The sequence below is a fragment of the Cavia porcellus genome, unplaced genomic scaffold, assembly GCF_034190915.1.
Source record: "Cavia porcellus strain 051 isolate PalLab524CR breed Dunkin Hartley unplaced genomic scaffold, mCavPor4.1 scaffold_21, whole genome shotgun sequence".
Classification (NCBI taxonomy): Eukaryota; Metazoa; Chordata; class Mammalia; order Rodentia; family Caviidae; genus Cavia; species Cavia porcellus.
The window spans coordinates 34,882,914-34,894,542 of NW_026947504.1; the positions used below are offsets into that span (position 1 = coordinate 34,882,914).

Genomic DNA, 11,629 nt, shown 5'->3' on the forward strand with positions numbered 1-11,629 from the left:
TTAAGAACTAATGGGTCTTTATATCTTCCTGAGTATTGCATGAATATAATTTATATTACATTAAAATACAAGTTTTATTACTAGCAAACAAGACCATCATCAATTTTCTTGAAGGTTGTGCTTTTTTAAAAAAACAAGTACATACATGCATTTTCCTATACTGAATAAACACTAAAAATTTAAAATATCTTAGCAAACAATATTCAAGTTTTTGTGGCCACACTGAAATACCTTAATTATTAATGAGCTGTTATGTTGCAATACTTGTATCTATTTCAAAATTAAATCAACACTTCTAACATTTAAGAACTGATGTATCTAATTGAAGATTTAAGGGGCTGGGGGTTTAGCTCAGCGGCATAAATGCCTGCTTTGCAAGTGTGTGGTTGTGAGTTTGATCCCTGGTACCAATAAAAAAGAAAAGACAAAAAAAAAAAAAAAAAGAAGAAGATTTAAAATGTTGAAAACTATTTCATGCTGTTTTTTTTTCTTGGATTTAATTTTCTTTTCAAACTGTTCTTAAAACCTAGTAATATTTTTGAAATCACTGATTTTGGGAGGTCACGATACCATGTATTTATGTATTAGATCTGTGTGAAAGAAAACAATTGTCTGAATCTCTGACTCGAAATTTCTATAAAGTTGGTTCATTCATATTCAATTTTTCCTGTACAGAGATTTCTAATATTTTCAGTCCTAATCGCTTATGCTTTTTTCTTTGGAGTACATTTTTTCGGAGCCAGTCTCAGCATGCAGTTCGAACTGGCCTTGAACTCACTCACAGCCCAGGCTGACCTCAAGCTTGCAGCAATCCTCCTACCTTAGCCGGCCAAGCGCTGGGATTACAAGTGTGCACCATCACACCAGACTAGAAAACACACAGCTTACAAATCAGAGAGGTAAGAATAGCTATGCTAGATGATTAGCAGGGAAGAAAGCAATGAGAAAACAGGTAGGAATCTGAAAGAGCCAGAGCCAGAAGGGAGCAATAGCAGAGTCAGCCCCAGTAATGAGAAATCACGGGAGGTTCTGAGCCAGGCCATCAGGGTCCTATGGCGCCTGGCAAACGCTGTGGGGCAGCCAGGGCTGAGAGGAACCACGGCAGGAAGAGGTTAAGATGTGCGCCTCTGGGGAAGATGATGAGGGTACATTAGGGAAGTGGCAGTGAAACTGCACAAGGTGAGGTGAGCTATGAGAACTATCGGAGAGAAATGACAAGACTTGGTAACTGACAGAACGTCAAGGCAAGGAAAGAGGAAGTAATCCAAAATGAAGTTCAGCTTTCAGGCCTGGGAACTAGACAGGGGTATAAATAGAAATCAGTAACACAAGGGTAAGAGCCAGTTTGGAAAGTAGAAATGATATAAATGGACCGTAATGTAACGATGGAAAAAATCTATTCATACCTTCAAGGTGGCTGCAAATTAGGGACTCAAGCTTGGAGGAGAAGCCTGAATGCTCTTGAAGGGAGACAGGAAATAGTTGCTACTTCTTCATGCTAGGTATCAGGGTCGTTTCTGAATCCACACCCAAGGAGAACGAGGATCATCATACACACACAGGCATACACGCACGCATGCACACACACACACACACACACGCATACACAGACACACACCCATCTCTAGCCCCACTTCTGGCTCTCAGCACTAGGGGTTGAATCTAATGTCTCACCCTTGCCAAGAACACGCTCTACCATTGGGTACCCTCAGCCCCAAACACAGTTCTTGGTGAAATGGAGTGCAAGGTAGCTCGGGACAGAGATGGTGCAGCCATCCTAGATGTGAATGTTTAGTATGCTTAACAAACAGAAAAGCCCACTTAGCAAAGACAGATGTCAACACCTTACAAAGTATGGTCTCTAGAGAAAAATAACTACATCTATAATTTTAATATTACATTACCGTGGGATACGATGACGGTTTCCCCACTGCCGAATCGTTGGTCTTATGATTGATTAAAACACACTTGATCACAGGCACATCTTGATTTGTAATAGTCTCACATATCATTACTGAAAACACAACTGTAAAACAAAATAAAAACGACATTGAGACAGGCACACCTTAAAAAGCAAACATGTATTTATCTTACCATAAAACAAAAACGAAATGTCATCAGGGAAAACCAACCAATATAAAAGCATGCAGGAAATGTAACTGCATAAAAGAAAGTCTGGTTTAAACGGATGTGGGGAAACTGAGGGCAGGGATACTGGACAGAACCGTCTGCAGTAATGGAAGTTCTACACCCGTGCAGTCAGATGTGCTGGCCGCCAGTCACCGCGGCTGTTAAGCTTTAGAAATGAGTTTAGTGCAGTCGAGACTTTGATTGCCTGTATGTGAGCTCTTCTTTTTTTTTCTTTACAGATACTTTTAGAATCTTTTCTTTATAAAATCACTGCGGTAAAATCATGATCCACTGTGCTATAAGCTGAACAAGATACTGTTTTGGGGAGGATTTTTTTGGTTTGCTTTTTTTGGTGTTTTTTTTTCTTTAGTCAATAATACTTTAAGGACATTTAAACAGCATAAGTCTATATTGACTCACATAATTACTATTTCCAGTGGTTTTTATGCCTTTGTGTAGATCCAGATGTTTATCTCCTATTATTTCTCCTGTCTGAAGGATTACATTTACCATTTCCTATTATGCCAGTCTGGTAGTGATTTCTTTTAGTTTTGGTACACCTTAGAAATGGATGCCCCTTATTTCTGAGTATAAAATATAAATTCTGAATGCAAGTACTTTTTAATTCAATCCTTTAAAGATGTTGTTTCACTATCATTTGGTTTACATTGTTGATGACAAAGCATTTACTCAGCCAATACATCATCCTTCCACGGGCGCTTTTAAGATTTTCTCTTTTAAGGCATTAGCCAATTTGATTATAATGATATTTTTATAATCTTCTTCATGACTCATGTACCTGGGTTTCATAGATCTATAGGTTTGTCATTTTTATCAGGTTTGGAAGTTTTTATACCAGTTTTTCTTCAAATTTTTTTCTAACCTCTTTTTTTTTCTCTCCTTCAGGACCCTAACCACATACATGCTTGACCATCTGAAAGTCTCTTAGGGCTCCCTGATTCTCTGTACATTTTGGATGTTTTCTAGTGCTATGTTTCCAACTTCATTTATGTTTTCTTCTGCAGTGTTGGCAATGCTACTAATCCTATTCAGTGCATTTGAAGTGTTCATGTCTAGAAGTTCAATATGAATCCTTTTCATATATAAGCTTCTGCGTAACAGGTATAGTTCCCCTCAATTTCCAGGAATAAATGGAATATAGTTGTAATAATTGTTTTAATGTTTTTGCCTGCTAATTCTACATTCTGTGTCATTTATGGCTGTATTTGGAATGACTGATTTTAATCCTTATTATGGATTAAATTTTTCTCTTTCTTTGTCTAATAACTTATAACTGCATGCTAGACATTGTGAATTCTAGCTGGTGACCAATATTTTTGTGTTCAGGAAAATATTCTTAACTTTGTTGTGAATACTTTGCTCATTTAAGGGCTAGCTTTAAATTCGGTTCAGTATGACCTAAACAGTATTTAGAACAAGGGAATTTTTTGATTCTCATAGACTTTACCAAAATTAGTAACTCTAGATCCTCAAAAGATATTGCTAAAAAATGAAAACACAAGCCATCAGTGGAGGAAAATATGTATAGAAGACACACATCTGGTAAAGAATTTGGATATATTCAAAGAACCCCTAACACCCAATAAGAAAACAGCTCAATTAAAAATGGAGAAAATATTTTAGAAGACATTTCACGGAACAAAATATAAGACAACAAGAACATGAATAGTTGCGTAACATTATCAGTCACTAGGGAAATACAAATCAAAACCGCAATGACATTGCTACACCCTAATTAGAGTAGTTAAAGAACAAAAATAGAAAACTGACCCACATGCTAACACTGAAGTTCAGCAACTGAAACTTTCATGCATTCTTGGGGTGCATAAAAATGGTACAATCTGTGAAAAACAGTCCAGCCGCTTCTCACAGAGTAAACATTTATTTAGCATTCAATCCAGCAACACAGTGACATTTTTAGGTATTTACACAAGAGAAATTAGAACCTATGCTGAAAGAAAAACTTGTATTCAAATTCATATAGCTGTTTATTTCATAATCAGCAGGAGCTTGGAGCAAATGAACCACCTGCTTAATGGATAAACACAGTATGGCAGATCCAAGTAGGACACTACTCAGCAACAGAAAGGACAAAAAATACTGGTATAAAACCACATGGGTAAGTCTCAAACAGAAACAAAAAGATTCAACGAGGTTGCAAAATTCCACTTGTATGACTCACCAGAAAAAGAGATTACTGGATGCCAGGGGCTGAGGGTAAGGGACAGATAGGAATCTTTAGGGGCGCTACACCTTGATAGTGGTGGCAGTTTCATGATTGTATTTTTAATTAAACTTATAGATACATACATTTGAAAAGGCAAAATTTATTATATGGAGACTGTACCTCAACAAATCTAACTTTTGAAAAGGCTAAAGGAAAACTTGCTGCCATCAATACTAAGGTTCTTTCCAACAATCCATTCTGAAACGCTAGTGGAAATTCCCAGATTCCAGTTTTGAATCCATTCAAAGGGAAACTTTGGGATTGAGGGGGAAAAAGTCTCAAAATGGTTGAAGGAAAAGCACTGCTGTAGGAGTGAAGGGAGACTGAGATAAAGTGGAGCTAGTAACTGTACTTCGGGCAGACGTAAGATCTGCTGTCCACTGAGTTACAGACTTTGACTAGCAAAACAAATTTGAAGATGTCAAGACACCTCATTTTCAGGTCAAACCTTTTGTGATGCAAGGAAAATCAGGCAGGAATTACAAACCTGAGTCCTAAGACCCTGCCCTGAAAGTTTAGCTTGGATAGCTTTGAATTTGAGCAAGTTATTTAACCCCTTAGCCCCATATTCTTCATCTGGTAGAGAGCAGTAAAGCAATAGACTAAGGTCCCATTTATACTTTCATTCTACATTCCTTCTCTATACATTCTCATGATTTTGTCTTCCTCTTCCTCTTCTTTTCTCTCTCTCTCTTTCTCCTCCCCCCTCACAGAGTCTCACTATATTGTTTAGGCTGGTCTCCAATTTTCAGACTCAAGCAATCCTCCTGCCTCAGCTTCCCAGTATCTGGGACTCTAGCTGTGTGCTACCACATTGTGCTCCCACACTTCCAGCACCCAAACAAGGACCAAACTTCTTGACTTTGCCTTCCTGATTACTCTCAAACCTACCCTCAGTTCTGCATCTCAGTTACCATTACCCAACCTCAAGCCTTTGTGACTGCCTCTGGCCTGAACTCCTGACAAGAACTTCGTAGCTAGCTGCCCTCCAGGGTCTGGTTGGCCCAGTCTCTATCCTCCACACAGACACTGGAAAGCCTTTCTAAAACACACACAAAGTCTCCGTATAAAAGCCTCCACAATCAGCACAAATGGTTCTCACCCTTTTCTGAGTCACAGATCGCTTTGAAAATCTAATGAAAGTCATTAACTCTCTTTCCAAAAATAAATAAATGAAACAGCACCTACTTACGCTCATCATGCGGATGTGTGTGCACACATACATGTACACAAGGCCCCTGAACCCACCCAGAGGCCATCCATACGGCAATCCAAGCCCTCTGGCATATTACCACACTCTTCCCTGTACGTTATATGAGATGCTCATTATACAAGATGAATTTCTTCTACCCACTGAATAGTCTCTGAGCAATTTGCTGAGTTGCAATTTTATACCTGACAATTCCTCTAATCCTGGCTAGTCTAAGCACTGTGTCCCAGCAACCTGGAATGGGTTGTGCTTTCCATCTACTCCAAGGTTTATCTCTGAAGCTTGTTTTCTGCTATTCTATTTGCCTGAAACAGTCTCACCCTCTGCGTTCTCTGTCAGCTCTCACTGATCTTCCCAGTCATGACTCTCACATCACCTTTTGTTGAAACTTTGCCTTATTTTCTCAGTCTGAGTAGAGTCTCGAATTTTGTCCTTATTTCTAAAATCTCAGCACAGTCTTCGTCCTATGGGTCTGATCTTTTCCTGCTGGCTGTATCATTGATCTGTGAGTTCTTTAAGAGAAGGAACCCATATAAATGCTGGATGGCACCTTTGTGTACATGTGTATGTGCATGCACGCACATGTGTGTGCTTGTGTGTGCGTGTGTGTGTGTGGTAGTAGGGATGGAGCTCAGGGCCTCACATATACTAGCAAGTACTCTAAAACTGAGCTCCTCCTTCAGCTCCATGCAACATTTCACATAGATCTTGAACACAAAAAAAGCTCTAAAACAGGTACAGGAAGAGTGACAGGGAGAGCGGGACAAAAAGAAGAAGAAAGGTCAATTCTTCTGACCTACCCTAAATCCTAATGATTTCTTCAGATTTGTGCAAAGCACCTGCCTAACTTAGCGCATCCGGGCCCTAAGGGTATTATCCGATGAAAGAGTGAGAGAGCTCCACTTTACAAATGAGGAACTTAAGTACAGAGAATTTCCTTCTGCACACATGTTTCCTAAGTGTGTTATTAATCCCAGTATGCGTATCTGAATTGCCTCCAAGAACAGAATCTCTAACCTGAGGAAAATCATAACTCAAATAACAAAAGTATTTAAATACTGAATTTGGTGAATATCTTATCATAAAAATGCAGTATTAAAAAATGGTAATATCCCACTTTAGTGCAGATAAAGAGTTCTACGGAAGATTCTTAGCTACCCATTGACCTTACAATGCCAGCAGTGAAAAAAAATTTTTTACTGTTTAACATAAAAAAAAATACCAAATAGTTCCTCTTTTCGCATCTTATGCAATTCCTGTAGCCACAAAGAACATTGTGTGTATGAACTTTATATTATTTTTATATTTCCTTCACATGCGTTGGTACCCAAAGAACAGAACCGCATGAGTCAAACTAACGACCATCATGACTTCTACAAAAGCTTTCACCACTTCAGGACCACCAAGGATATACTGACAGAAAGCACACATCAAAAATAAGTAAATCACTTCGGTATAAAGTGCACAGACCCCCACAAGACAGAAGAACTGTTAACCAGGTAACTATGGCTCCCTGAGAAACAGCTAAAGCTCCTTTGGAAGTCATGGGAATCTTCAGATCACAAAGTCACCGCATGGAAAACAAAGGATGGTGCTCAGGCACACTGCCTCCTGTGAGCCTTAAGAGTTTGCTATTTGAGTAAATGAAGGCGAAGCAAGGTCAGCCTCTGAGCAGGCTAAGAAAACGGTCCTCCCCTTGGATCTCCGTCTTATTATTCTATCATCTGCAAGGGCCCTTTCAAAATCAAGAAAAATGCTAAAACACAGTTCTCTTGATATTTTTGCTTTTTCTTCAAATTGAAATCTTTACTCAATGATTGGGCATTTGGGGAGTCAGCAAGGTGGCAATCTTTGGGGGATTTTTTTAACGATGGCAATCTTGAGCACTGCCTGACAGGGCTCCTGCTGCCCTGTTATCTGAGAGTGAGGACACAGAGGGACATACAGAACTGCAGAGACATTATCAAAGCAGAGCTGTCCTGTGAAGAGGAATGCTCTCTGGAAAAAGCAAAATGTAGTCAACTAATATTTTCCAAGAACCACTCAAAAACTATCTCGTGCTCAATGTGGTGGCGAGGGTAAGACACGAAGACCATTTAAGTCTGGGAGTTCAATACCAGCCTGGGCAAAACAATGTGGCCCCATTTTTTAAAAAAAATGCTTCCTCCCATGGCCACATTTAATTTTGGAACATCCATTCATTTTACTTTCAATGATAAAGCATTTTGTTGCTGTAGAAACCTGTCAATATTTAGGGAGTTTTAGGGAGTGAAAAACCTGAGTAGGGGGGTCCTATTCTGACCTGGCTTAAATTTCCCTCATCTTTTAATTAATAGATTTTTTTTTCGGTTTTTTGTTTGTTTGTTTGTTTTTGTTTGTTTGTTTTTCTCGGTACCAGGGATCGAACTCACGACTACCTGCTTGCAAGGCAGGCGCTTATGCCGCTGAGCTAAATCTCCAGCCCCAACTAATAGATATTTAATAATTAAAACTGTTGATACTACTTTAACTTCTCTCATGCTCCACTACCAACCAGAAATCACATAAGCAAAGACTATTGGAAGATTTAATTAACTAAGAGAAAGCATCATACTTAAACGCCCTCCCTGCAGGAAAAGATCACGCACTTGTTAAAGAGTAAAGCTAGTTAAATAATGTAAGTTCCCCACCTCCATCTCTTTCATCTTTGAACCCCTTATGCTTACCACAGTAATAGATATTCAAGAAAATCATATTAAATAATTCTTTAGAAAACTATTTTCCCCCTCACGCATGCTTTCTCTTCATTTTTATTACCTGAAGTCTTCCCTGGGAATATGTGTTCCTCTTCCATATTTAAAATCTCATTACCTGCTTATTTTTTCAGTTAAACAACAGAATTCAACCACAACAAATCTTAACTAAAAGTCACTAGAAGAACAGCTACTGGTTCACAATTAAGTAGTTCCCAATTACTGTGTACAAAGTACCTAAGAATAAGTCACTAGCTAATCAAAACCTAGATGATGGCAAGAATTTCAGAATTTGAGGTGCTTTAATGTCAGGTCACCAAGTCTAGTGACCCATCCAATCCAAACCAACCCTTAGCCAGCAACCTTTCCCCACTTCCCTCCTAACTCACTCCCCTCTGAACTAGCAGTTCACAAGAAGCAAAATACGGAAGAGAAGCAAAAGGGCAAAGGATGGCTATTAGAAAGGCTCTGACTGAGTTTTTTGATACTAATGAAACAGATCCTATCACAGTTGTTGAAATACTGAAATACCCTTCTCTTTCTATGATTATATTTGTCCATTCTTCCAACACAAAAGCTTCATGGCTCTTCATGAAAGCTAGTGCTTACAACAGAAGGGAAATGGGGATTCAAGGAATTTAAAGCTTTTAAATATTTAAGGCCCTAGTTTTTAAACTTCGTATTTTATTTAAAAAATTATAACAAGCATTTGCAAATATGTGAGGTCTAGAACCGCCATATCCCGCTAGTGGTAATGTAAACTGCGATGACCACTTTGGAAACAGACAGCATCTCCCCAAATTGAACATGTCTTTCCCATGCTCCAAGAAGTCATATAATCCTAAAGGAAATGGCTGTTTACACCCACCAAAAAGTCTGTTCACAGCAGTATTACTCATAACAAAATAAAAATCTTTTCAATGAGAGGACGGTTGATATACAAGTCGAACTGTACAAGATGTAAAGTGCATTCATACCAAGGATTGACAACCATCAAGAGAACCACAGCTACAAAGGACAGCATTAAATCTCACAAACACAACGTTGAGTAAAAGAAGTTCCTCATTAAAGAAGACATACTAGGGACCGGCACAGGGCTTCCTTGTATCAGCCTAGCACAAGCCCGGCTCCAGGAGTCTTCCCTAGCACCACAAAAAATAAGTAAACAAATTAATTAAAAGACATCCTAATAGTGGTTTTGGTTTACTTGAACTTCAAAAACAGGTTTTAAACAACCAGTCTGTGATATTCAAAGTGACACAGTGGCCCTCTCTGGGAGCACACTGATGGAAAAGAGGGCAGAGCATAAGTTGTTCTGTACTTTGAGTCCATAGTTAATGTGGGTACACTAATATTAAGACAGCTAATGGAACTGTACTCTAAGATTTGTGCCTTCCTTCTGTATGCCACTTACTCTTCATTTCCAAAAATCTGGAGAGAGGCAGAAATTTCTGAAATCTTTTCTATATCTAAAAACTTTCAGTGCAGCTGAAATACATAGATTCTACCACTAAGCTACATTTCCAGTCCCCTTGTATCTTCTGAAAGCCTTGTTACGCCATGGAAAAATACATTAACATACATAACAGAAAGCTAACTTTTTGTATTAATAGAACCCGAGAAACACATAGCACTATATCTTGCATACTTAGCAATTAGTAAAGATTTGTTTCCAAAATCTAAAATGTCTGTTTCTCCATTCTTTCTTATTTCACATTTCTTACGCTGTAATTCTGAATTAATTGTAAAAACATACTAGAAATCCTGCACGTCTGCATTGCAAACATTTTTTGTTTATCACAAGGATTTCAGAATTCTGGAGCTGGATGGGGACGCAGCCGTCACCGGGCAGATGAGGCCGGCTAGGTGGGGCAGTGAGGGCCGGTCCCAAGGTTGCAGACACAACCTGAGTTTCCAGGCTCCTGGTGCTCTGCCTCCTCCAACCCAAATTGATTCAAGCGACTCACATTTCCAGAGAGCTAACGAGAATTGGATCTCAAGATTTTTTTTTTCCCCAATCACAACTGTGCTACCCAGCAGATCATTTGGGAGGACAGTCCTCCGAGTCCTTGAAAATCCTAGTGAGGTTTAATCCTAGGATAAGAGAATGCCACAGGAATGGGGAAGACAGTATTTTAATATGTAAATCCTATTTGCATAATATTTTCAAAGTAACTATTCGTGATCAAACCAAAATCTGGCGGGGTTGGGGGAAGGCTCGCTCTCGGGGATGACTCGCTTCGCAGGAGGACGCGGGCGCATTTTGCCATCAGAGTTCGCTCCATAAATCAAAATCTCGGCAGAAGCGTCAGCGGCGCCCCGCGGGAGCCCACAGCCCTGGGGTCGGTCCGGGCGAGCCCGACCCCCCACCCCCGGCGTGCGCGCGCGGCCCCGACCCGGCGCCCAGCCCCGGCGAGGCCAACTGCGGAGCGCGGGCCGCTGCCCGGGACGGCGGCCGCGATCGCCCGAGAGGAGCCGCGTTGGAGCCGCGGGCGGGGGACGCGGGGTGGGCGCGGGCGAGGGGAGGCGCGCGGCGGCCCGGGAGCGGCGAGCGCGGGCGGGGAGGCGCGCGCGCCCGGTCCCGGCGCGGGGAGGGGACGGGGCCGGGGCCGGGGCCGGGGCCGGCGGGGGGCCTTACCGAGCAGCGGCAGCCGGCCGCAGCGCCGCGCCGACGCCGGCATGGCCTCCACCCGGGGTCCCCAGGCCGCGTGGGCCCGGCCCTGCGCTGCGGTCCGGAGCGGCGCGCCCCGCGCTGCAGGTGGCTCGCTCGAGGATGCGCGTCACCGGCCGCAAATTCCCTCGGACTGGTGCAAAGTGGAAGGGGGGAGGAACCCTGGCCCCCGAGGCGGGCGCTGCAGGCTGGGCCCTGCCCGGGACCGCCGCCTGGCGCAGCGCTGCGGCCGAGCCCACGTGCCCGCCGCGGTCCGCAGCCCGAGCTCCGCTCCGTGGCGCCGGGGGCTCCCCAGCTGCGGCGGGGAGGCTGGGCGCGGTCCGCCGGGGAAGTTGCACTGGCTGCAGTGCTCCGGCGGCCTCCGCCGTCCCCGGGAGTCCCCGGACCTTCTCGCTTGGATTGGGGGTGGGGGACGGCGGGGAACCGCAAGCCTCCCTCCTCGCGCACTCTTTGAGTCCCGTGGCACACACCGGTGCTTCCCTAGGTTTTATTCTATGCCCGGGAGCTTAATTTTAAGCTAGTTTTGTCTCCCCCTTCATCCCCTAGGATGCCCTGTGATCCTGTGAACTAGAAACAGGCTCAGTTTCAATGTCACCCAAAGCAGTCAGGAAGGTTAACAACCGGGAAAATAAAATAGA

The 11,629-nt window shown here is 42.2% G+C and overlaps 1 protein-coding gene across 1 annotated transcript in view; it reads right to left on the bottom strand.

The window, feature by feature from the left end:
- Flt3 (fms related receptor tyrosine kinase 3) overlaps positions 1-11,164 on the bottom strand; it is an 84,595-nt gene extending 73,431 nt beyond the window's left edge. The window contains exons 1-2 of the mRNA XM_063232553.1: positions 10,959-11,164; positions 1,905-2,026 (exon numbers count right to left, since the gene is read on the bottom strand). Coding sequence (XP_063088623.1) covers positions 1,905-2,026; positions 10,959-11,001 — 165 coding nt within the window. The 5' untranslated portion in view covers positions 11,002-11,164. The remainder of the gene's footprint in view (positions 1-1,904; positions 2,027-10,958) is intronic.
- Between the last annotated feature and the right edge of the window lie 465 nt (positions 11,165-11,629).